This window comes from Oryx dammah, unplaced genomic scaffold (genome assembly GCF_014754425.2).
Source record: "Oryx dammah isolate SB20612 unplaced genomic scaffold, SCBI_Odam_1.1 HiC_scaffold_25, whole genome shotgun sequence".
Lineage (NCBI taxonomy): Eukaryota > Metazoa > Chordata > Mammalia > Artiodactyla > Bovidae > Oryx > Oryx dammah.
Genome location: NW_024070209.1, coordinates 101,244,716 through 101,271,098, shown reverse-complemented (window position 1 = coordinate 101,271,098; position 26,383 = coordinate 101,244,716). Strand labels below are relative to the sequence as shown.

General features: G+C 47.4%; 2 protein-coding genes across 6 annotated transcripts in view; one reads left to right on the top strand and one right to left on the bottom strand.

The window, feature by feature from the left end:
* The window catches only part of CFAP77 (cilia and flagella associated protein 77), a 150,156-nt gene extending 138,922 nt beyond the window's left edge, over nt 1-11,234 (bottom strand). For both annotated transcript variants that reach the window (XM_040225452.1, XM_040225453.1), the window contains exon 1: nt 10,989-11,234. In XM_040225452.1, the coding sequence (XP_040081386.1) occupies nt 10,989-11,183 (195 nt within the window). In that variant the 5' untranslated portion in view covers nt 11,184-11,234. The remainder of the gene's footprint in view (nt 1-10,988) is intronic.
* Nucleotides 11,235-16,065: 4,831 nt separating this feature from the next.
* Nucleotides 16,066-26,383, top strand: part of TTF1 (transcription termination factor 1) — a 28,421-nt gene continuing 18,103 nt past the window's right edge. For 3 of the 4 annotated variants that reach the window (XR_005718479.1, XM_040225449.1, XM_040225450.1), the window contains exons 1-3: nt 16,066-16,135; nt 21,397-22,427; nt 25,685-25,905. Coding sequence is in view for 3 of the 4 variants with exons in the window: in XM_040225449.1 (XP_040081383.1) it covers nt 21,415-22,427; nt 25,685-25,905 (1,234 nt within the window). In the remaining variant the exon portion in view is untranslated. The remainder of the gene's footprint in view (nt 16,136-21,396; nt 22,428-25,684; nt 25,906-26,383) is intronic. The other variant, XM_040225451.1, reaches the window with a different exon arrangement.

Sequence of the window (26,383 nt, the reverse complement as noted above, 5' to 3'; positions counted from 1 at the left end):
TGGGTGGATGGATGGATGGGTGGATGGATGGATGGGTGGATGGATGATGGATGGATGACACATAGTCTGAAGAGGAACTGAGGATGCTCAAGTCTGACAATTCAGTGCATTTCTCCCCCTTCCACCTCCCCATGAACATGCCATCCTTTTTCCCAGAAAGTTTCTCTCAGTCCAAATTTGATTCACCCTGAAACTAATGAAGGTTAGACTTCAGGGCCCTTCTTTGCATGTGGCTCCTTCCAAAGCCTTGGATCTCATTTCCAACATCATTTTTAGTTTTATACTATTTCTTTTTCACTTCTTAATTAATTAATTTGTTTTTGTTTTTGTTTTTCTTTTTGGCCTCACCATGCAAGTTGCAGGATCTTAGTTCTCAGACCACAGACTGAAACTGGATCCCTGCCGTGAAAGCACTGAGCCCTAACCACTGGACCACCAGGGAAGTCCCTGTACTCTATTACTTTAAAAGAGCTCCCCGAATTGCATACGCTGCAGGCCACACAATACCTACCTTTCTCTACCCCTGCCCCCATCTTACCTCTCCTGGCTCGTCTTGGTGTCAAGATTCAGCTCAAGTCATCCAGTCTAGGAGACCTTCCCTCACACCCCTCCATCCAGGCACAGCTGCCCTCAGGCGCTAAACACAAATCCATCCAAACAGACAGCCATCACCGAGTGCTTGCTCAGGCACTCAGTCGTGTCCGACTCTGCGACGCCGTGGACTGTAGCCCACCAGGCTGTTCTGTCCATGGGATTCTCCAAACAAGAATGCTGGAGTGGGCTGCCATTTCCTCCTCCAGGGGGTCTTCCCAAGCCAGGGATCGAACGTGCATCTCCTGTGCTGGTAGGCAGATTCTTTACCACCGAATCACCTGGGAAGCCCAGCCAGGCTTTGCTGTTTATTTTAATGCCTGTTTCTCTCTGTGAGATTGTAAGCTCTGTGACAGCAAGGCCCGTAACCAGATTGGTTTACACCCCTCCCCCACCCCCGTATCCTTGGTGCCTAGCTCTGTGTCTGATACACAAGCGGTTAATTCTGTTAATTCAAGCACTGAATGAAGGCTGTACCTTCTCTTGTCCATTTCAGACCCTTGCTCGGGCCAGCTCCTCCCCAGGTGCCCCCTCCTCTCCTGTCCAGCCACTGGCATCCAATCCACCCCGCAGCCCCAGCCCAGGTGCACAGGCTCTCTGAGCTGCCCTGGGTGCTCCAATACTGCTCTGCCTTCACCCTCAGATGCACCTCTCAGCGCCCCTCCTTCCACCTCTAATAACTTTTAGGAGTCGTTTTAATGCACCAAGTCTAGTTCTCCCTAACCGGACCATAAACTCCTTAGAACCGAATCCTTAAACCTATCCTGTTTCCACCAGCGCCTTGTGCATTATAGGTGTGCAAGAAATATTTGCTCACTGACAGATGGGTTCACTGACAGCTTCAAGCACACACCGAAACGAATGTTTTAAAGTCGGTGTCTCTGTTCTTAAAGATCTGTGGGAGACCACGGGGATGCATGAACGCAGCTCTTAAACGGGACCATTAAGACAGCATTTTAGGCGGCAATATGGCCAAACTGACTAGGGTCCAGCAAAACTCACCCAAAAAGCTGCCAGCAAATTTTCCAGTTCCCTTAACTGCAACACTCTGGCCGTACGATCGCCTCTCTCCGTGGCTTTTGGGGTGCCCGCATCTTTGTGAGAGGTCGCGGCCTCTGAGCTTTGGCTAGCTAGCTGGGGCTTTTTCTCTGATGTGGCTAGAGAGCTTGGACGTTGTACCATTGGTTCCAAAGGGCCAGCCACCTGGCAGTGATGTGGCCTCTCATGAATGTTTTACCTCTAAATCAAAGCGCTTCTGATTCTTCACTTTCGTTCTTCTGGACAAACACAAAAGGTTTTGATCCACACAAAGAAATTCATCTTGTTCGCTTCTGGGTTCATTGGCCTCCCCACCACCCCCCGCCCACTCCCCACCAATATGTATTGTTTGGTTCATATAAAAGATCAAAAAAATCCCTTTTTTGGGCTCATTATGTGTTTTCTACAATCCTCTTGGTTAGCTATTCTCCCCCGTGTGCCCTTCATGTTGACCTTTCTGCTCACTGACCCACGTCAGTCAGTTTCTTGACCAAACCCTGATGGGCCTTTAAACTGTTGGGTGGAAAAATACAGCTGTTTTCTTTATAAAGCATGTTGACCTGCTCCCCTGAAATGTTATAGTTTGTGCCACAACAAGAGTGTATGGGCTGGGCTACAGCTCTGGTCCACGAGGAGCTTAATTTCCGATGAACCAAATCAATTCCATTTTAAATCTTAAATGAGTCCGTGCTGAGAAAAACGCAACCGACACGAGCCTGTGGCAGGCGACGCGCCAGGGAGATAGAGCCTGTGCGCGGTGGCCAGTGGCCGCTCGACAAACCGCCCCATGCTAACCAGTTGAGCTGATGAATTACCGGGCCACATCTGTGGATGGCTGGAGATGTTTTTTATTTTTCCACTCCAACGTGGGTGAGGCTGGAGATAGACAAGCCCTGACAGAAAACAGCAAACAAATGGAACGTGTAACGAAGGGAAAGGAGATGGAGCCAAAGAGAGGGATTTGAGAGACTTCCCTGGTGGTCCAGTGGCTGGGATGTTGCCTTCCAATGCAGGGGGTGCGGGTTCAATCCTTGGTCAGAGAGCTAAGCTCCCACATGCCTCATGGCCAAGAAACCAAAGCATAAAACAGAAACCACATTGTAATAAATTCCATAAAGACTTTAAAAATGGTCCAAATTTTTTTTTAACCTTTAAATTAAAAAAAGAAAGCAAGGGATTTTAAATGGCCATAAAAGTTCCAACGGTTCTCATGGTCCGGGAGCTAAGATCTTGCAAGATGTGCAACATGGCCAATAAATAAAAGTTTTTAAAAATTAAAAGAAATTATATGGCCATAAAATGAATGGAGTTGGGGGACAGAAGCAATTAAACTAAAGCATCGCATTTCTGTCTTCTTTGTGTTAAATTTTCAAGAGACCCTGGACCACAGATGAACTAATAATGAACCCTCCTCATGTTGATGTTTTCTGGTTCAGGGTTTTAGAGAAACCCTGCCTCAGCACTATTGGTACTTGGGGAGATGATTTCTTTGTTAGGGTGGTGGGGACGGGCATCCTATGCATGGTTGGACGGCACCCCTGGCTCCTAGCCACTAGCAGCGCCTTTTCCAGTTCTGACAACCAAAAGCATTCTTCTGACATGGCTGGATGTTCTTTGGGGAGCCAGACTGCCCCCCAAGGTTGAGAACCACTGGTCTGCTTCTAGAGTGCCATAATCTCTTCTGTAAGATAGTGCCTCGTTCAAATCTGTCTTCCTTACATCCTTGAGAAGTAAACAAGGTAAGTATTGGCACTCATACTTTACAAATGAGGAAACAGGCTCAGACATCAAGCCATTTGCCCAAGAACCTTCAAGAGAGCTAGAAGTAGGATTGTCTTCATCCTTAGTCAGGGCGCACCCATCTGTTCCAGGATACACGGCTTTAGGAAACATCCGATGGGGTGGGCAATGGTATTTTCCAAAAAAGAGCACAAAAGGGGAAAAGAGTAAGCCCCTGAGTGGATCTGTTTCATGATACATTCGTAAGTTCAGACTAAGGACATTTACTGAAGGTCGATTAATGAGAATAAGGTTGTTTTGAGGCACTTAAGTGTTGGAAGCAGGATGATGGAAAATAACCAAAGTGCCCCCTTATTCAGTGCCCTCCTGAGCCTGGCACAGCCGCGTCATCTCATTTGTCACTGTTCACTCACTAAATTATGTCCAGCTCTTTGCAACCCCATGAACTGCAGCACGCCAGGCTTCCCTATCCTTCACTGATCTCCCAGAGTTTGCCCAAACTCATGTCCACTGAGTTGACCATGCCATCCTACCATCTCCCCCTTCTCCTCCCACCCTCAATCTTTCCCAGCATCTTTTCTAATGAGTCATCTCATCGAATCCTCACGACTCCCCCACGGCTGATGCTAACCATAACATCCCATTTTACAGGGAGGAAACTGAGGCTCAAAGGTAAGTAACCTCACACATGGCACAGCAAGAAAGCGGCTGAGACAGAACCCGCCCTGGGATCGGCCCGGCTCTAGCCTGCCATCCACACCGCCTTCCTCTCCAGTGTGGTGGCTGCAGTTTTATTCCTGCTTGAGCAGCCAACTTACAGCTGCATCTCTTGCGATCACATGAAAACACAAGCTGTAGCCGGGAATTGTTTTCACAGTCCTTGTTCACACAAATTCTGGTGTTTGAAAGGAGTCAGGTGGCAATTTCTCTAAAGCTGAATTGTTACCAGCAGTCAACAAATGCTCGCATCTTTTTTTTCTTTACAAATATTTAATACAAGTCAGGCAAGAAGCACACAACACTCACAGTATCTGCTAAAACCCACCAAAATGCAGTACGATTGTGACCATACCTTGGCTTGTTTTTGGCCAGCCAGCCAGAGGGTCCTGGAGTGACGGCCCAGCAGAGGAACCTAGGGTTTCACAGAGCCGGGTCCCCAGACCTGGACGATGGCTCTGCACACTGGCCTCCAGGAACGGAATTGCCCAGTCTCTAAAGTCCAGCCAGGTCTCAGCTTGCTTCCAACTCCCTCAGTCTGTGACTCATTCACTTCAGGGCCAGCACAAACAAAACAAATCAACTCAAATCATACCTAACAAGTTAGGGTCTCCATACAGGACACGTTTAATTGAGTTGCCTTCCCATTATACTTTTTAAACAGTTAAAGGTGCATTTTCGGGGTTTTTATAAGGTGCATTTTCTTAACAAGCAGTTTGAGTGAGACACTTTACGAGAACGCATGCTGCTAGAAAGAGATGACCGATTTGAGAACCACTGCAATAGGAAACAGGGGCTTGAAATTTCCACAGGGCCAGTCCTAAATTGAGAAAACTCTGTCTTTCAAATACAGGAAAAATGGCCTAAATTCTACGAGTGAGCAGCACTTGAGCCTGGAAGGTTCTGGAAGGTGCTGGAAACGACTGCTGACTTGTCCATACAGGACTCAGAATTCTTCCTAGAGGAACAGCCTTACTGCCAGCGATCTGAGAGTTTAGAAAGGGGCTGGGTTCATCCTGGGGAACCCAAAGTCCTAAAGTTTGAGAGCCAAAGGCCTCCTTTAGAGGGACAAAGAGGAAGGCAGGTCTCAAGCAGTGCTGCCTGCCCCCCCAAACCTGTGCCCCTACCATGATGGTAAAAAGCCTGAGAGGGGGCAGGTCTGCTTTCTGAAACAGCCATAGGACTGGGCTCTGCTACAGTCCCTCCTTGCTCACCCTGCTCACCAAAGGATGTGCCTGGGTGCCAGGAAGCCAGAAGTTTTGATTTAAAAGAAGAGAAAAGAAAAAAAAAAAAAGACTGAGAGAGAAAGAGTTCCAGGGATGAATGAGCCCACAGCTTTCCGTGGAAAAATAAAAGCTTCCCACCAGCTGGCTGAGACTGTCATTAGGACAGTGGTGGAATTTCAGCCCCTTTCCTCATGCTGTATTTTCCCCAGTTACTCTGTAAATTGAATGTAAAAGCATCTGAACAATCAGAGGCACATTGTCTTCAGTGCAGAAGCAGAATGTAACATTGTCACGCTTTACCCGAACATGAAAAAGACAGTGACCCGCACCGGGATGGTCCCCCGACTGTGGGTCTGCCCATCTTGTTTGCATCTGTCTCTACCTACGCGTTGATGTCCACCAGCATCAATACTTCTTAGAGACGTTACGTTCCTAGTGTGGCTGCCTAATTTTGTCAAGCATCCAGTTTGAACACACTGGCTGTAAATAAACGCTTCTTCGTGATGACGATGACTGCGATCCCAGCAGTGGTGCCAAGGTTGAGGACCTAGGTCTCAGGTGGGGTTGGGGTGGAAATCTGTGAACACGTAGGATCTGAGGAGGGTGGAATCGAACAGCCCTAGAAGGCTTGGTTTCTCCTAGTCTCCACCTCCACCCCAGGACCAGAATCTACCTTTTCATCCTTCAAGGTCCAGTTTCAGGACTTTTCCTTTATAAAGCCTCTCCAGTCCTGCTCAGGGCTTCCTCCTCCCAAATCTGAACCCTTCCAGGAAGTGCAGAAACTTGAAACTTACAAGGGGTGACCTATGACATTGCCTGTCTTATTATTATCTGTGGGTGTGTGTGTGTGCATGCACACACACAATAGTAACACACACACATACATATACATGTGTTACACACATGTATTCACATATACCAAGCAAACCAAAGAGACCTCGCCTGCCTCTCCAGAGTGACAGAAGATTCAAGGCTGTCAGTGAAGCAGACCGAACAGTCTCTCCCCATAACTGTATTGACAGGATATCAGCTGAGTCTGACTGGCAGGAAGGGTGTATACACATATATACACATATACCTATATACAACACACACACACGTATATATATGCCATAAATATAAAACACACATATATATGTGGACAGAGGTGCCTGGCGAGCTACATATGGAATGCATGGGGTTGCAAGAGAGTTGGACGTGACTCAGTGACTAAACAGCAACAGTAATTTTATATATATATAGAGATAGATATTCCACCTCTGTAGCTGAATAATTAACTCCTTGCAGGCAAAAGCTGAGCTCTGAATTTGCCTCTATGCCTTCAACAGAGCCTAGCATGGTGCTGAGTACTTCATAAACATTCAGTAAATATTTCTTGACGCTGAACAAATCCCAAGAAATTAGTAGAGTTCACTCTGAAAGGCATTTTGCGTGAAACAATTACGGAGTCAGACTCATTGGTGAACATCTTTTGACTGCCTGTGCTACAGATACATAACCCATCTGGGTCGTCACTCATTAGCTAATCATGTATTGTGGCCAAAAAGAGCCCGAGACTGGAGGCCAGGTGATGTAAGTCTCACCCCACTTTGGTGAGCAGGTCAGGGTAGCGCCTTGGGCAAGTCTTTTCCCTCCTCTGAGCCTTAAGATCTTCGAGAAAAAAAAAAAAAAAAAGAATTGGACTAGATGGCTGTAAGCCTCCTTCCAGCCCCCAAATGATGTGATTCTGTAACTCTATCTTACAAACGCATGCACTTCTTATTTGTGACATAAACCCCCACAGAAAAACAAAGTCAGTGATAAATTATGAAAAAAAATCGGGTGCCGTGATCATTTGCACTCTCTAAGGATGCTCAATTCAATAAATTCCACCCCTGTACCTCGCCTGCCTCTCCAGGGCAACAGAAGATTCAAGGCTGTCAGCAAAGCAAACCAAACAGTCTCTCCCCATAATTGTATTGACAGGATATCAGCTGAGTTCGGCTGGCAGGAAGGGTGAACCCTGACAGGTTCTGTGAAGGAGCCTTGAAGGCTATTGGAGCAGGATCCTATGTTGAGTCACAGAGTTCTGGCGGAATGAGAATCAAGCAGGGAGAAGCTGGCTTCTTTCTCTATTTAATTTTATTCTTCCCAGAGAATCACATTTGAAGGAAAACTGGCTCACGTCAGTTTATACAATAAAATAGGAGCCCTTTCTAGTGGAAAATATTTACATCTTCTTGGGGGCTACATGAAAACACGGGGTTGATTCAACCAGCCCCACTCAATAGCCGGTTGGCTTGGTTTTAAATGAGGCAAACAGTTGCTGAGCATTTGCTGATAAAATATCACTTGGATGTCTGAGGTTTTCACTTTTCACTTGGTTACGGTGGCATCTTGCAGACACATTCTTGAATAGCTGATATGTGTGCGTCCCGGTAAATTCCATGGGTGTGAAACAGCACCATCGTGTTTGTTCAAGGCAGTGTGTCTGCATTTTAAATGAAAAAAAGCCCTGATCCTATTCACCGGAGAAAACAATCTGAGCAACAACACCCCCAGTTTCGGGGGAGTAAATGGCTATAGCTATGGTGTTACATTCTCCCAATATAGATACAGCCTTCAGATTCAGAGTGAGACAAAACCCAAATATATCTCAGTTCCAATCATCCTCCAGCAGACACCCTGGGCAGAGGGCACTCCCGCGTCTGCTGCACACAGTGAGAAAGCACACAGAAAGGAGGGTCTGAAAATCTGCGTTCATGAAACTGACATGCCACAGTGAAGAAATCCACAAGCCATGCCTCGACAGCAAGTTCAGTAATATATTATTTTTGAAAAGATTTTTTTTTTTTAAGGCTCCACCATTTTGGACACTTTCAATCTTCTCCTTTCCTTGAGAGCTGAAACCCTCCCTCCCCAAGTTTTTTCATAATTTAAATTTTCTTTAAAATACAGGAAGCTGTTTGGAGTTTGAAGTGGTAAGAGAAGAGCTGTGCTGGGAGCCAGTGAACGTCGCTTCTATCCTGAGTCCCGCCAGAACCTTGCACAGAGAGCCCACCACGCAGCCTCAGCATGCCCAGGGAAGGAGAGATCTGGAGAAGGTAACAGTCAAGGTTACTCCTCGGGCTCAGGGTTTCTGCAACTTTGACTTAGGTCAGGTTTTGGTAGAAAATCTGGCAGCAGAGGTCAGTACTGAAATGTGGACATAATCTTAACTGCTACTGAAAGTACCTTCAGTTCAGTTCAGTTCAGTTCAGTTCAGTCGCTCAGTCGTGTCCGACTCTTTGCGACCCCATGGACTGCAGCACACCAGGCCTCCCTGTCCATCACCAACTCCCGGAGTTTACTCCTACTCATGTCCATCGAGTCGGTGATGCCATCCAACCATCTCATCCTCTATCTGTACCTTAGGGCCCATTAAAACTGGAGGGAGGAAAGAAAGAAGTCCAGCTGCCCCAGTGAGACAAGCTGGGCACAGTCACCAGGACCCCCCCTGCTGCTCGAGTCCCGTCCCTGCTGGCTCTGGACAGGCCCTGAAGACAAAACCCCCACCCGTAGGCCACTGACTCCTGTACATTTTCCAACCCAAAGCTCAGGTTCAGGAATTGGGACTGAATGTCTGGAAGCTGTGCAGCTAGCGCCATCCAGAGGCCAAATGCTGTCCTTCTGGATACGCAGTACAAGCAAAAGGGAAAAGGTACCGGAATTTTTACCTAGAGATGTATGCTTGTTGCTGTTGTTCAGTTGCTAAGCTGTGTCCGACTTTTTTGCAATCCCATGGACTGTAGCCTGCCAGGCTCCTCTGTCCATGGGATTTCCCAGGCAAGAATACCGGAGTAGGCTGCCATTTCCTTCTCCAGGGGATCCTCCTTCGTTCCTAGGGAGGGAACTTTTGTCTCCTGCTTGGCAGGTGGATTCTTTGTCACTGAGCCACCTGGGAACCTCATTATACATGTCATACACATGTATATCGTGCATACATACATGTGTACACATATATATGCAAAACATACGTGTTATGTGTGTGTGTGCATGCTAAGTCATTTCAGTCGTGTCCAACTCTTTGTGACCTATGGACTGTGGCTTGCTATTCTTCTCTGTCCATGAAATTCTCCAGGCAAGAATGCTGGAGTAGACTGCCATGCCCTCCTCCAGGGGATCTTCCCAAGCCAGGGACTGAACCTGTGTTTCCTACATCTACCTGCATTGGCAGGCGGGCTCTTTACCACAGTGGCACCTGTATGTCTACACATATACCTATATTATATATGTGTCTCTATGTATATATGGTAGCTTGGGACGGGTATCACACACTATTAATGCGCCATAGAGAATAACTCCATCATGCTGTCTGTCCATTTTGTACTGAAGTAGGAAGGTGTTGGCCCATCAGGAACTGCTTGAGTGAAAGCAATGATCAGAGGCGGGGATGTTGATGCTCTCTTGATCCCAGAATGTCTGATCTTGATCTCATCTGTGGGAGGCGCCTGTCCTCTGAGAATGACTATTCTCACCTAGAAACAGGTGAAGAACTTTGCTCCATTTTGGGTGGCCAAAGAAGGGGAGCATATTAGATGGAAGAATGTCCAGTGAAGCAAGCCAGCTTCTCTGCTGGCCCAGGAACACGACAATAGTTTGAAGAAGGCAAGAGTCTAAAGGAGCCAATTAACTCAGCTCATCTTACTACGATGTTAAGGTAGCCTAGGTTCCCTGTACCAAAAACAAACAAACAAACAAACAACAACCAAAACCTCTGGGCTCTGAGCAGCTCCTGGCGTTCAGATAAATAAATGCTACTGAATCCACGGTTATCACCTGCGCCTTCCACCTCCGGCGTCTGAGGAGCTGCGCTCATTTTTAAAGGCACACTGCCCTCCAGTGGCGTAAAGTAAAATTGCATGACCTGCTTTCCTAGCGCCAAATTTCAACTTGACTTTCCTGGCGCCCTCATCCCGGGAAGGCGCGTGGATGCCACGGCGTTGGGTGATCACTAGCCTGCAAACGTGACTAACGCGAGCGGGCTTGCGATCAAAGGGGAGGCGAACTCTTTGGAAACTGCGCCTCCCTCTCTCGCCGGTGCCTGTGGGCCCCCTATGGCAGAGAGTTCTGCGCTTTTTGGCGGTGGGTGTGGGGACGATGCTTCGGGTCGTAATTTTGCATAAGAGTATGACCGGGTGGAAATTAACACGGAAGTGATATTTTCAGGATAGATACAGAACCCTAGTACATAATAGCAGCCCAGGCGTGCAGGAGAATTGAGGGAGGAGGCCTGCACCCTGGGAGGGCTGGCAGGTGGTAAGGACAACCAGTCTGCCACCCTTTGGGTTCATTCTGGGCGAATACATATGCGAACAGCAGCCGCCAACGTGGAAGGCTTACCGCGCGCGTGTCGGCGGTCCTGCAGGGATTACCTTATGCGATCTGCCCGATCACTCCCTTGAAAGAGTTCCATTTTCGACCCACTTTGAGGATGAGGAAACTAAGGCTCAGCGAGACTACGCGGCCTGCCACTGACCTCACCAAGGCCGGTGGACGGGGGGTTCCAGGTCTGTCTGAACCAGAGCTGGAGCTTCCAACGCCGCTCTCGGGCGGGAGCGGTGGGACCCGGGCAAAACAGGTGGAAACCCGCGGCCCCGCGGATGTCCAGTGAGGGGACGAGCGCAAAGGGGCCGGTGGATGTGGGGCGGGCCTCACCTTGACGATGAGCGGGTTCTGAAACATGGAATCCCGCACGACCCCCAGCCTCTCGTTCTCCATGCCCGGCCGGATGTCGGCCACGGTCAGGGGCCGCCGCGGGGGTGGGCAGATCTGGCTGACCGTGCGGCGGACCGGCGGCTTCTTCTTCTTCCATCGCGTGAGGTCCTGGCAGGAGTTCCTAGCCTCTGGCATCGTGGGGGGTGGCCGGGAGTCCGCCGGCCCGCTGGATTCAGCGCGCTTCCCAGCTTGGGGGAGGGCAGCCGCGGAGCTCAGAGCAGGAGAGCCCCCAATCCCGGGACGCACCACCTGGGCCCCGGGGTAAGCTCGGACGCCGGGCTCCATCCGGAGGGAGGCATGCCCACCTCGCTCTCCCCCACCTCCTTGCGAGGAGAGCTAAGACCCACAAAAACCCCTCTGTAGGTTTATGAGAGCGTCTTCTGGGAGCCTTGCTATGGATTTGAAAAGGGGAGAAAATCATGACCACCCCTTAAGGAAAAATGAAACCGCCCGTCTCCGTGGCGACGGGACGCCAACGGCGCTGGAACAGAGCAGGTTGATTGACTTACAGGAAACTTACTGGCGGCCACCTAATTGGACCTGTTTCGGAGTTTTCTTACTCGAGGAAAACTCAGGAATCACCACTGGGCTACGAATCTACGTGAAGTCTACACAGATTTTAAAAGCGACGGATTTCTAGAGGACCATTTACACCTGATTTCCAAGTTAAAACACTCCCCTCCACTCTCCACCCCTTCCCATTTTTCCCAGCGCCCCTCCTCCGCCACCCCCAGCCCCGTTCCCTCGCCACACACACACACACACAACTCCAGGGCAGGCTGCTATGCGTTTCAGGATGAAATAGAAATTTGCATTCTAGGACTGATGTTACTGCTAATCTCAAATTAGTCGTCTTCTTGAGTCCTCTGTTTTCTTCTGTGAAATGGGTAGTGAGGAAAGTCTAGAGTTGAATGAAATCAATGGTACCCAACTTTGTGCAACAGAATAAAGAGAAGTTGAAAAATACAGACTCACTGAATCAGAATATCTGGAAATGCGTTCTAGGAATCTGCATTTTAATACTCCTTCCCTTCAGATTTTTTCCTTTTTTTTAAGTTCAAAGCTACGGAAACTTTGAAAGAAGAGTGTAATGAAAATCTGTGTAGACCTCACTTAGATTCATTCAGTTCAGTCGCTCAATCATGCCCAATTCTTTGCGACCCCATGGACTGCAGTACTCCAGGCTTCCCTGTCCATCATTAGCTCCCAGGGCTTGCTCAGACTCATGTCCTTTGAGTTGGTGATGCCATACAACCATCTTGTCCTCTGTCATCCCCTTCTCCTCCTGCCTTCAACTTTGCCCAGCATCAGGGTCTTTTCCAGTGAATCAGTTCTTCGCATCAGGTAGCCAAAGTACTGGAGCTTCAGCTTCAGCATCAGTCCTTCCAATGAATATTCAGCACTGATTTCCTTTAGGATTGACTGGTTAGATATCCTTGCAGTCCAAGGGACTCTCAAGAGTCTTCTCCAACACCACAGTTCAAAAGCATCGATTCTTTGGCACTCAGCTGTCTTTATGGTCCAACTCTCACATCCATATGTGACTACTGGAAAAACCATAGCTTTGACTGGATGGACCTTTGTTGGCAAAGTAATGCCTCTACATTTTAATATGCTGTCTAGGTTAGTCATAGCTTTTCTTCCAAGGAGCAGGCGTCTTTTAATTTCATGGCTGCAGTCACCATCTGCAAGGCCTAGACCCACTGGTCCTTAGTATTTGCCCTATTTTCTTTCACACACACATACTGCTGAATCATTTTGAAAATATCTGCAGACAGTATCATGCATTTGTGCTAAGTCACTCAGTTGTGTCCGATTCTTTGTGACCCAGTGAACTGTAGCCCACCACGCTCCTCTGTCCATGGGGCAAAAATACTGGAGCAGGTTGCCATGCCCTCCTCCAGGGAGACAGTATCATATTTGACCTCAAATACATGTATCTGCCAAGAATAAGGACGTTCTCTTATAGAATGCTATTATGTCTATGGATTTTAATGTGATACAGTGGTAGCTCAGAGGGTAAAGAATCTGACTGCAATGCCAGAGACTTGTGTTCGATCTCTGGGTCAGGAAGATCCCCTGGAGAAGGGAATAGCAACCCACTCCAGAATTCATGCCCATCCATGGCTAGACCATGGGGTTGAAAGCAGTCGGACATGAGTGAGCGACTAACACACTATGCAGTTCGTGTGCAAAGTTGGGAACCTGCACTTTTTAAGAGCTTCCTAGTAACTGCTGCACTGTTTTGGGAACCACTAGCCTGGATGTTTGATCTGCCTTCTAGTTTCAGCCTTCTGGGGGTCATTCACTCATCATTATCACCTGCATTAAATGTGCAAATATCTACAAGGCTCTGGGTAAGGGGTTCACCACAGAGTTAGTTGCACAGACAACAAACCTGCACTCAGGCCTTTCCCACCAACAGTGGACAACACCAGCCACCAGCACTGCATTTCCAGGGCAAGCCGGAATCCCAGCTGCTCATCCAAGGCCTGGAACAGCCTTTGAGTGTGGCGTGTATGTATGACGCAGGCTTACGGTTTCTCTAGTCTACTTTGCTTTCAGGTTTTCACATATATGTACATTATGCACTTAAAAAAATATTTATTTGGCTGTGCCAGGTCCTGGTCATGGCACTGGAATCTTTAGTTACAGCACGTGGAGTCGTTAGCTGCTGGCATGTGAACTCTTAGCTGCAGCATGTGGGATCTAGTTCCCTAAGGATGGAACCAGAGCCCCCTGCGTTGGAAGTGCAGTTTTTAGCGCCTGGACCACGAAGGAAGTCCCTCTTGTTCATTTTTTAATCAAAGCTGCTTGGCAGCTCAAACAGAGAAGGTCAAATGGTACAGCAAGGAGTAGGCTCCTGGAGTAATGGAAAGATCACAGGTTTTAATCCTAGCTGGGGGCAATATAAGTCCGCTGGGACAAGTTACATGAAGCTCTAGCTTTCTCAGCCCCAAGGTAAGGCTGATATCACCTAATAAGGATTCCTACAACAGGGGGTTGTTGTAGGATTCAATGAGAAGTCTCGTCACTGGTGTGATTATGTTCACTGTGCAATAAAGCTAAAAAGCTTGCATGGCATGCATTCTGTCCTTGACTTGACCCGCTTAAAACTTTACTTTTAATCATAAACTATGTTTCTTCAGGACACAGTGGAAATGGAAGAATCGGAATAGATATTCGAGGCTTCTTCTAGCTATAACTTTCACAGAAGTTCAACGTGCATGAGACCCTGCACCAGTTCACCCCTGCCAACCCCTGAGGTCACCTCCCACCACTCTCCCCTGTTTTTAACGGTGCTTTCGCTGCCCTGGCCTTCTTTCAGTTCCTCCAGCAACCAAGTTCAGGAACTCCGGATTTGTTCCCAGCCTGGAAGACTCTACCATCTCGATTTTTGTTCATCTTTTTCATTTCAAACTCAACTGTCACTCGTCAAAGAGTCTTCTAACGTAGCACTCACGGACCCCAGTCGTTCTCCATCACATTACCCTGTTTTATTCTCCTTGGAGAGTAATCTGAAATTATTTTGGTTGATCTGTTTGTTCTCTGGCTTCCTCGGGTAATCTTCATCTTCTTGTTCACTCCGGGACTGTAGATCAGTTCAGTTCAGTCGCTCAGTCAAGTCCGACTCTTTATGACCCCATGAATTGCCAGGCCTCCCTGGCCATCACTAAATCCTGGAGTTCACTCAGACTCATGTCCATCAAGTCATTGATGCCATCCAGCCATCTCATCCTCTGTCGTCCCCTTCTCCTTCTGCCCCCCAATCCCTCCCAGCATCAGAGTCTTTTCCAATGAGTCAACTTTTCGCGTGAGGTGACCAAAGTATTGGAGTTTCAGCTTCAGCATCAGTCCTTCCAAAGAACACCCAGGACTGATCTCCTTTAGAACGGACTGGTTGGATCTCCTTGCAGTCCAAGTGACTCTCAAGAGTCTTCTCCAACACCACAGTTCAATGTAGATGGACCTCAGCAAAAAACCGTTGAATACATGGCAGTGTAGGCATGAACCAGCAAGTCGGCAGAAGAGCTCTGTCGTCCCACTTTCTCCCCTGCCCTGTGTGTGCATGCTAAGTCGCTTCAGTTGTGTCCGACTCTGAGACCCTATGGACCGTATCCCGCCAGGCTCCTCTGTCCATGGCAATTCTCCAGGCAAGAAGACTAGTGCGTGGCCATGCCTTCCTCCAGGGGATCTTCCCCACCCAGGGATTGAACCCTTGTCTCTAGAGTCTCCCACATCTCCTGCATTGGAGGGCAGGTTCTTTACCACGAGCGCCACCTGGGAAGCCCCTCCCCTGACCCACCCAACTCCCAAAGATCGCGGTAGTAAACAAAACACGCAGAAAACAACGGCCTAAGAATCACAGATGGTGACTGCAGCCATGAGATTAAAAGACGCTTACTCCTTGGAAGAAAAGTTATGGCCAACCTAGATAGCATATTCAAAAGCAGAGACATTACTTTGCCAACAAAGGTCCGTCTAGTCAAGGCTATGGTTTTTCCAGTGGTCATGTGTGGATGTGAGAGTTGGACTGTGAAGAAAGCTGAGCGCCGAAGAATTGATGCTTTTGAACTGTGGTGTTGGAGAAGACTCTTGAGAGTCACTTGGACTGCAAGGAGATCCAACCAGTCCATTCTGAAAGAGATCAACCCTGGGATTTCTTTGGAAGGACTGATGCTAAGGCTGAAACTCCAGTACTTTGGCCACCTCATGCGAAGAGCTGACTCATTGGAAAAGACTCTGATGCTGGGAGGGATTGGGGGCAGGAGGAGAAGGGGACGACAGAGGATGAGATGGCTGGATGGCATCACTGATTCGATGGACGAGAGTCTGAGTGAACTCCGGGAGTTGGTGATGGACAGGGAGGCCTGGCGTGCTGCGATTCATGGGGTCGCAAAGAGTCGGACAAGATTGAGCGACTGAACTGAACTGAACTGAAGAATCTCAGCCTGGAGCAGGCCAGCATGCTGTCATGGCAACGCGTTGCCGGAGGGCGGGGCGGAAGTGACGCAAGGCGATATCCGCTTCCACGACACCGGCACTTCCGGATTGGAAGGCAAGGGGACGACGCGTTTGGCCCGTAGGTGAGAGTACTTTTCAGTTGTTCCGGTTTTTTTCCCCCAGTGATCGTGTCTGAACCGAGCTGTTTATGGCCGCTTGTCCTCATCTCCCCAGAGGCCTGCGTTGGACCCAGGTCCCCAGGGATGGACGTGGTGCCTGTTTTCTCGCAGCCCCTCCAGGCCCTTCCACGCGGGAACTTTCGTTGTTTTTTTTTTTTTTTTTCCTATCAGCCCCGGAATGCCCATCCCGGGGCCGAGCGGGGTCTTCATGGAACCTCAGAGTGGGGAGGGAATCCGGGACCAGGCTTGGCACGTCCCTGCAGGGCAGGAAGTGGTCTATTCCGAATATAAATAGGGATAAGTGCATATAAATAGGGATAAATGCATATCCAGGGAACCGTTTGGGAAACAAACTGGACGAGGAGACCGCAGCCCTTAGGTGGCCAGTTACGTCCCTCCGGAGCTAAGTGCCATCGGGGAAACAGCTGGATTGTTGAGAAACCCTGTAAGGAGGAGGCGGGACCCAGGAGGAATTAGAGGAAGTGATTTTCAAACTGAAGACTAGTTATAGAAAGGTAACGCAGAGGGAAAAGCATTCCTGGGAGAATGAGATGCTTTTGTAAATCCCCTGATAAAGATATCATGGTATATTCTGGGGACATAAAGAAGACACGATGTCTGAAACCCACAGAAAAAGGAGAGGTGGTCTTGGAGCAGACTAAATCATAAAGGGAATGGTAGATCTGTAAGGATTTGGGATTCTGTCTTAAGCATAATGGAGAGGCCATTAAAAAAAAAAAAAAAGGTTTTTAGTGGGAAGTGACCCTGCATATAAGAGGTTGTGCTGAGTTCAAGAAACCAGAAGGAGCGACATACGAGGTGTTTACCAAAAAGAAAGAAAGAAACAGATGGAAGGTAAACGAATATTTAAAAGAATTATCTGCTCTGTTCATTGTTATTAAGAGAGCTTGAGAGAATTCTCTGGTAGTCCAGTGGTTAGGACACCATGCTTGCACTGCAGGGAACACAGGTTTGATCCCTGATCAGGGTGGCTCAGCTGGTACAGAGTCCACATGCAATGTGGGAGACCTGGGTTCAATTCCTGGGTTGGGAAGATCCCCTGGAGAAGGAAAAAGGCTATGCATTCCAGTGTTCTGGCCTGGAGAATTCCACGGGGTCACAAGAGTTGGATAGGACTGAGCAACTTTCACTTTCAGGGAAGTAAGATCCCGCAAGTTGTGTGGTGTGGCAAAAAAAAAAAAAAAAATTTTGTTGTGAAGGGGAGGAAAGAGAATAGCTAGGTGGGACTTTGGGGTTGGAGGATAGTGGCATCCTTGTTTTTTGTTTTAAGTTAGAAAATAGTCTGAAGATTGTTGGGCTTTGCTGGAAGGGGTCCAGTGCAGGAGGCAGAAGGGGGGAGACTGGTCAGCTGATGGGCCACCATCTCCCGGAGGAGGAGGAGGAGGAGGGGACTGGTCAGCTGATGGGCCACCATCTCTCGGAGGAGGAGGAGGAGGTGGGGACCCAGCACAGGGAAGAAATGCTCTCTGACAGGAGAAGAAACACTTCCTTTGCAGCAGCAAGAGGGCAGGAGAACAGGGAAATGCAGGCAAACATGTTAGATTTGGGGGGGACATATTTCTTAGCTAATGTGTGTAAGGGTGTGAGGTCAGAGGCAAGTGAATCTACTTCAGGTCAGAGTGAAGGATGAAATTTTGTAGCTTGTTGAGAGTTTGTGTGGGCTAAATCATTTCATTGTCAACTCTTTGCGACCCCATGGACTGTACCCCGCCAGGCTCCTCTATCCACGGGATTCTCCAGGCAAGAATACTGGAGTGGGTTGCCATGCCCTCCTCCAGGGGATCTTCCTGACCCAGGGATCGAACCGGTATCTCTTATATCTCCTGCATTGGTAGGTGGGTTCTTTACCACTAGCGCCACCTGGGAAGATTTGAAATAACCATTTCAAGAAGAGTAGGCAAGTGAGGCTTCCGGAGCACTGCTGTTCTCAGAAAACGTAAGAACACAAGCCACGTGTGTCATTTAAAATTTGCTACGTTAAAAAAACATAAAAAGGAAAGAGAATTAGGAATGCACATACTGAACAGTATCCAAACCATCATTTCATTGTGAAAGCAGTAAACAGTATGGGGGAGCTATTTCTCTGCCTCTGTTGCAGGTCTTTGAAACGCAGTGTGTATTTACGTTTAGACGCCGTTTGGCCTAACCACGTTTAAGCACTCAGCAGCTCGTGCGGCTCGTGGCTGCCGTACTGGACAGCGCAGAACTAGAGAGACGGGGCTCAGCTGCTGGTCACTGCTCAGGTCCCAGCTGTAGCAGCCAAGGGCTTAAAGCAGTGCCCATCTGCCCAGTTGTGAGTTTTTTCCTCCGACTGTTCTTAACAGTTCCAGGGCAACCAAAGAGAAGGCATTAATTCATTCTCAAAACATATTTATTGGATTCCTCCTGTGAACCAGGCACTGTGCTAGACGCTGGGGCTCTGGTAGTGGAGGAGACAGCCAAAGCCCGCTGGGCCCTCTCTGAACAGGCCGTCGAGTTGCAGCTGTTACACTGCTTACAGCTGAGGTCTCAGAGAGTCAGAGATGGGTGTCCATGTATCTCCAAGTGACGCCAGGAAGAGAGGCCTCCACCAAAGCTCTTGGTGCCTCCATTGAAAGTACAATCATGAGGCTGGGGATTTGGCTTTTAGTCTGATCAGTCCACATGTTTGTCATTCCCTGACCTTCCAGCTACACAATTCTTTTTTTTTCTAATTTATTTATATTTGGCTCCTGCAGGGGCTTTCTCTAGTTGTGGCGAGCAGGGGCTGCTCCTGGGTGTGGTGCCCAGGCTTCTCACTGGGGGGCTTCTCTTGTTGCAGAGCGGAGCACAGGCTCTAGAGCACAGACCCAGTTGCTCCGCAGCATATGGGATCTTCCTGGACCAGGGATTGAGTTCAGGTCCGCTGCATTGGTAGGGGGGACTCTTAACCTCCAGACCATCAGGGAAGCCCCACAACTCTTACAGCTTCCTTACTATCCAGGAAAAAGTAGGTACCTTCTGTAGAAAATGTGCTTAGCATTCCGAATTGAAAGATCACTGATATAGAGAGGTCTCCAGAATCTGTTGTTAAATGAAGACCGCAAAATACAGATCATAAAATAGAGACACTGTGTGAGGGGCTTCCCAGGTGGTGCCAGTGATAAAAACCCTGCCTGCCAACGCTGGAGACAGAGGAGACGCAGGCTTGATTCCTGGGTGGGGGAGATCCCCTGGAGGCGGGAACGACAGTCCAGTCCAGTGTTCTTGCCTGAAGAATGCCATGGACGGAGGAGCCTGGTGGGCTACAGTGCAGAGGGTCACAAAGAGCCGGACCCAACCAAAGTGACTTAGCACTCACGCACCTTCTGTGTGAGAAAGGAGGAGGAATATGCATAGCTTACTTTGATGTTTGAACCATGTGAACATGTTTCCTACTTACAGAGAAGTAAAATCTTAAAAATTGAAACCCGGAAGCAGTACAGAGCAAGGAGAGTTATAAGACATGTTTGTAAAATTATTTTTAACCATGTCTTCTGTGAAGTGGGCTTGCCTGGTGGCTCAGAGGTTAAAGCGTCTGCCTCCAATGCGGGAGACCTGGGTTCGATCCCTGGGTTGGGAAGATCCCCTGGAGAAGGAAATGGTAACCCACTCCGGTATTCTTGCCTGGAGAATCCCATGGACAGAGAAGCCTGGTAGGCTACAGTCCACCGGGTCGCAAAGAGTCAGACACGACTGAGTGACTTCACCTTCACCTTCACCTTCTGTGAAGTACATTTCTATTCCTGTACTCAACCTCCAGAGTGCACGTGCTCTGTATAAGTAATGACTTGGGGGCCTTATTAAACTTCATTCCAACTGACTGCAGAACTTGGGCTCTTCTTTGACCCACTAATAAGGCCCATTCAGCCTCTTTCTCAAAGAGATAATCTTTTAGTTTGAGGTCAGTGGTTGCCTGATGTCCTTGCTGTGAACCACAGCTGGGCTAAATGCTGTAAAAGAGAAGTAGTTTGCTGTGAAAGTATATTGTCTGGGAAATAGACAAAGCCCAGGGATCAGGAAAACTTTCTTTTCTGTCTTTCTCTTTTGTAGAGACTTAGTACATTTATATCCTTCGTTTGCTTGTTTTTAACACAAGTGAAAGCAGCCTGTGCCCTTGCTCTGCCCCTTGCTTTATAAAGTGAACTATTTAAGGCATTCAAGTAAGTGTAGACAAAAATACACCAAACACCCCTGTACTCATCATTCCAGTTAAGAAATAAAAGACTACAGGGGCTTCCCTGGCAGTCCAGTGGTTAAGACTCTGCACTCCCACTGCAGGGACCAAGGGTGGATCCCTGGTTACAGAACTGAAATCCCACGTGCTGTTGTACGGCGTGGCCTAAAAAAAAAAGGAAGAGAAAGAAAAATTTACAGATATGACAATCAGGATTGTCCCTAATCCCTGATTTGCCAGTTTACTGTGTTTATAGTTTTGCCACATATATATATCCCTTCAGAAAAGGTACATGAAACTGTTTTTGTGTTTTAAATGTAACGTATATGGTTGTTATTTAGTCTGACTCTTTGCAAACCCATGGACCTTAGCCTGCCAGGCTCCTCTGTCCATGGGATTTCCCAGGCAAGGATACTGGGTGGGTTGCCATTCCCTTCTCCAGGGGATCTTCCTGACCCAAGGATCAAACCTGTGTCTCTTGCTTGGCAAGTGCCACCTGGGAACCAAAATGTGTATATATTTTTAATGTAGTATACATGGTATCATAATATATGTGTTCTTTTAAAGTTTTCTTGAAGAAGCGATGTTCAAGCCCAGCTCTGAAAGATGAAAGGAGGCAGGAGGCAGGGAGGGGTGGGAGGCAGTGGAGAGCATCCTGGAGAGAGGAAATCATGTTTTATCAGACTTTGAGCCAAGGAGAGGATTGGAGCATGTTTGGGGAGCCAGAGAAGGAAAAAGAAAAAGGCATGTTTGGCTGGAACACAAAAGAGAGGTAAAAGAGGAGGGGGAACAAGGGCCTGATCATGCCAGAGCATTGTTCTCAGCTAACTGTTTTTTTTCCTATATCATAAAGGCAGTGGAAGCAGACAAGTGAATTATAGCTTGCTGTGCATTTAGAATAATAAGAAATTTGTAATCATGATTTCCAGGCTTATCGTTTGTCGTGCAATTTCATCTTTCTTTGATCTTGTTTTCTTTCTCCTGAGGCTAACATATAAAATGCTCTGCAAAAATAAAACGTGTTGTTAAGTTCCCCTACAGGAGTAAAATGGAAGGAGAATCAAGCAGCTTGGAAACCCAAACTCCCGTTTTCGTGAAGAAAAAGGCTAAGCATTCTAAACATAAGGACAGACATCGGAGGCATTCCCAGGAGAGTTTCAGAGCCACCCCCCTGGCAAGTGAGCAGCATGACATAACGAAGAGTAAGAAAAAGAGAAAGGACAGACAGCGTCTCGTTTCCTCTCCTTTGAAGATATCAGAAATCTGCGATGAGACTGAAATGGCCACATCTAAAACCAAAAAGAAGAAAAAGAGAAGAAAAAGTGCTTTGGGAGTTGATGAGGAAACAGGTGTTGCATATGTCCTGGTGGATAAAGAAAATATTAAGAACACACCAAAGAATTTCAGAAGCGACATGGATGTCGTTTACGTTGATGCAAGCAAGGAGCAGAAGTCGACAGAACAGCCTGAAGTAGACGAACCCCATTCAGTTCCTAAGCCACATGAAAACACATCCGAGGAACTGCACGGTGAAGTTCGGAAGAAGAAGAAGAAAAAGAAGCATAAAAAACGTCAGAGGGAAGTTGAATCCTGGGACGCTGTCCAGGAAAGTCCGGGTGCAAGCATTGCCCTGCCCAGGGCAGCCTCCCAGGACAAGGAACCGCATCCTCAAGTGGGCCAAGAAGATGGAATCGTGCAACTCTCAGTGTCCGCGGGTCACAGCAAGTCCAGGAAAAGGAAGAGGAAGCATCCAGATCCCCCCGAATTCGAGGCCTTGGCTGCACCCAAGAGGTCTGAGAGTGTGTACTTGGAGGGATCCCAAGTGTCAGACGAGGTCGAGATTGCAGGAGCCAGTCAGGACTCCAGCGGCCTCAAGAAGAAGTCTAAGAAAAGGAAGCGAAGATCTCTTGAGAGCACCGTGGAGCCTGGTGATTTTTCAGTGCCCAGGAGGAACTCTGAGGACACGCCTCTTGATTCCCTGGAAGGTACCTTGGTTGAAGAAAGTGCGAAACCCAGGCCACAAGAGGAGAATCCCCAGGCCTGTTCCAAAAAGGTTCAGAGGTAACATGATGGTGTACGTCTTGTGTGTGAACCCTGCCTGTGACCTCTTTGTTCAGCCCAGCTATAGTGAGTGGTAGAAATCATAAAGAGGTGGACCATCCGGGTTTAGGGTGACGTGCGGAACTAACTGCGGAACTTGGCAGGGACCTTCCTTTCTTCGTGTATATAATAAGGCAGTTAGATTCTGTTTTCACTGAGAACTATTTTTTTTTAAACTTTTTCTTTTGTAATCAGTTCAGTCGCTCAGTCGTGTCCAACTCTTTGCGACCCCATGAACCACATCACGCCAGGCCTCCCTGTCTATCACCAACTCCCGGAGTCCACTCAAACCCATGTCCATCGAGTCGGTGATGCCATCCAACCATCTCACCTTCTGTCGTGCCCTTCTCCTCCTGCTCTCAATCTTTCCCAGCATCAGGGTCTTTTCAAATGAGTTAGCTTTTCACATCAGGTGGACAAAGTATTGGGAGTTTCAGCTTCAACATCAGTCCCTCCAGAACACCCAGGACTGATCTCCTTTAGGATGGACTGGTTGGATCTCCTTGCAATCCAAGGGACTCTCGAGAGTCTTCTCCAGCACCACAGTTCAAAAGCATCAATTCTTCGGCGCTCAGCTTTCTTTATAGTCCAACTCTCACATCCATACACGACCACTGGAAAAACCATAGCCTTGACTAGACGGACCTTTGTTGGCAAAGTAATGTCTCTGCTTTTAAATATGGTATCTAAGTTGGTCATAACTTTCCTTCCAAGGAGTAAGCGTCTTTTAATTTCATGGCTGCAGTCACCATCTGCAGTGATTTTGGAGCCCAGAAAAATAAAGTCAGCCACTGTTTCCCCGTCTATTTGCCATGAAGTGATGGGACCAGATGCCATGATCTAGTTTTCTGAATGTTGAACTTTAAGTCAACTTTTTCACTCTCCTCTTTCACTTTCATCAAGAGGCTCTTTAGTTCTTCCCTTTCTGCTGTAAGGGTGGTGTCATCTGCATATCTGAGGTTATTGATATTTCTCCCGGCAATCTTGATTCCAACTTGTGTTTCCTCCTGTCCGGTATTTCTCATGATGTACCCTGCATATAATTTAAATAAACAAGGTAACAATATACAGCCTTGATGTACTCCTTTTCCTATTTGGAACCAGTCTGTTGTTCCATGTCCAGTTCTAACTGTTGCTTCTTGACCTGCATACAGGTTTCTCAAGAGGCAGGTCAGGTAGTCTGGTAAGCCCATCTCTTTCAGAATTTTCCACAGTTTATTGTGATCCACACAGTCAAAGGCTTTGGCATAGTCAATAAAGCAGAAATAGATGTTTTTCTGGAACGCTCTTGCTTTTTCCATGATCCAGCGGATGTTGGCAATTTGATCTCTGGTTCCTCTGCCTTTTCTAAAACCAGCTTGAACTTCTGGAAGTTCACGGTTCACGTATTGCTGAAGCCTGGCTTGGAGAATTTTGAGCATTACTTTACTAGCATGTGAGATGAGTGCAATTGTGCGGTAGTTTGAGCACTCTTTGGCATTGCCTTTCTTTGGGATTGGAATGAACACTGACCTTTTCCAGTCCTGTGGCCACTGCTGAGTTTTCCAAATTTGCTGGCATATTGAGTGCAGCACTTTCACAGCATCATCTTTCAGGATTTGAAACAGCTCAACTGGAATTCCATCACCTCCACTAGCTTTGTTCATAGTGATGCTTCCTAAGGCCCACTTGACTTCACATTCCAGGATGTCTGGCTGTAGGTGAGTGATCACACCATCGTGATTATCTGGGTCGTGAAGCTCTTTTCTGTACAGTTTTTCTGTGTATTCTTGCCACCTCTTCTTAATATCTTCTGCTTCTGTGAGGTCCCTACCGTTTCTTTTGTATTGGGTATAGCCAGTTAACAATGTTGTGATAGTTTCAGGTGAACAGTGAAGGGACTCAGCCCTTACATATACATGTATTCATTCTCCCCCAAACTACATGCCCCTCTCCCCCACCACCCCGCCACCTCCAGGCTGCCACGTAACACTGAGCAGAGTTCCTTGTGCTATACAGTGGGTCCTTGTTGTTTATCCATTTTAAATATAGCAGTGTGTACATGTCCATCCCAACCCAACAAGTATTCCTTCCTCCCAAGTTCCTTTTTAAGTCTCTGACTCTCTGGCTCTGAAATTCTATGCATAAGTTTAAAAGGCATTTTAAGACTCCAAAATTACCTTTGTCTATATGCACATAGGTAGGAGAAAGGATTAGAGAACTTAGAATGTTACTGGAGCAGGAAGAAAACTTGAATTAGAGTTCTCCTAATAAAAGAAGTTTAGATATTGTTATCTACATAGGTATTATTTAAATATGCTGGCTGATGAATAAATGCAGGAGTTTTATTTATCTGAGTTCCTGGCTCTTGGGACAGGTTTCCTCCCCATTTCCTTATCACTGACTTTCTTCTCTTTGCTGACTAGAAGATTATCCTGGCTTGAAGTAGTTTCATATAGAAGTTAAATGGCCTAGGGCCCAGCTTACGTCATCCTCTGTGTCATCTCATCAGGACATTTTAGATCACTCATAGCGAGGCAGGAGTGTTCTGGGCCGTGGTTCTTGTGTTGAGCTGTGAGCCTGTGAAGACTGTTGACCCTTTGCTCAGACAAGCACGTACAGCTTCAGTTTCTTTGTTTCAGTTACCTGAGCAGCTAGCTGATATAGTTGACTAAGAGTGGCTTTGGACAGCTGATTGAAAGTTTCTGGGGATGAATTAATGATCAATACATAGAAAACTGTGTTTCTTTATACTGCAAAGGGGAGAAAATATAGCCGTTGTTAATTGCACTGAAATACTGAACTGAACTGAACTGAGTGGTAACTATGAGACCCTAAATATTGACTTACCTAATTAACAACCATTTTTATTGAACGTAACTCATTGAAAGAGTCCCAGAGGTGTCTTGAATATCCATGAGCGTAGAAGAGGGCCTGGTTTATTAGGAAGTCAATATCTGAAACAATAAAGTTGAGAAACACTAATACAAGAAGCAATACTTTGTGGAAATAGGGCTTAGGGCTGCGTGTTTACCTTCTTGTCAGCCCCAAAGGTGTATCAAATTAGTAAAGCTGTTCAATACATTAAAGAGTTCAGACATCGTGGACTGGATCAACTGCAGGGTCCCTGCAAGGTCTAATGTTGTCACAGTCTAAATGAGAGTCATTGTAAGAAAAGAATCTGAAAGCCACTGGGCGTGTGACCCATCGGGGTTAATCAACCCAGTTTTTCTCCTTAGGTCAGAACCTACAAAGGAAGACGAAAGCAATTTGGCTAAAGAGTCCGAAGCTAAATATTTATCTGAAGATTCGCGAGATTCCAACGATCCGGAGGTGGACTTGGAGTCTGCAGTGAAGCAGCTGCAGGAATTCATCCCCGACATCAAGGACAGGGCTGCCACCACAATCAAGCGGATGTACCGAGATGATCTGGGGCGGTTTAGAGAATTCAAAGCCCAGGGTGAGCTTGTGGACTGAGCTTGAATGTTGGTCAGGCTTCTTTGCTATTTATATGTGTGTAAATTGCCCTGACCTCCTTTGTGCACAAGTTCCACTTTACAGGTTTACAGGAAGCATCCCTTAGCTGCTTTCAGCTTCATCTCCTTCCAGAACAATCATCTGTGCTATAAAATTAGCAAAATGAAGTGCAATGGTTTTTCTCTTTTTTGACGCAAGTTTTGTTAAGGGAGGTGAGGGAAGAACAAGGCTGAAAGAACCAGGTGAACACAGATGAAGCCTGGAAGATGCGGGGAAAGAGGTTAAGTGCCTAAGAGGCTGGGAAGGATGTATCAGTGAGATTAAATGAAAATACTCGTTTCAAATATCGTCAGCTTTGATGAGATGTAATTTCCAGGGTGTTAATTGGAGGGTGAGCTGGTGGTAGTTGCCATGGTTTCAAGCATCACCCGGCTTGGTCTCCTCCTTGATTTCACTGTGTT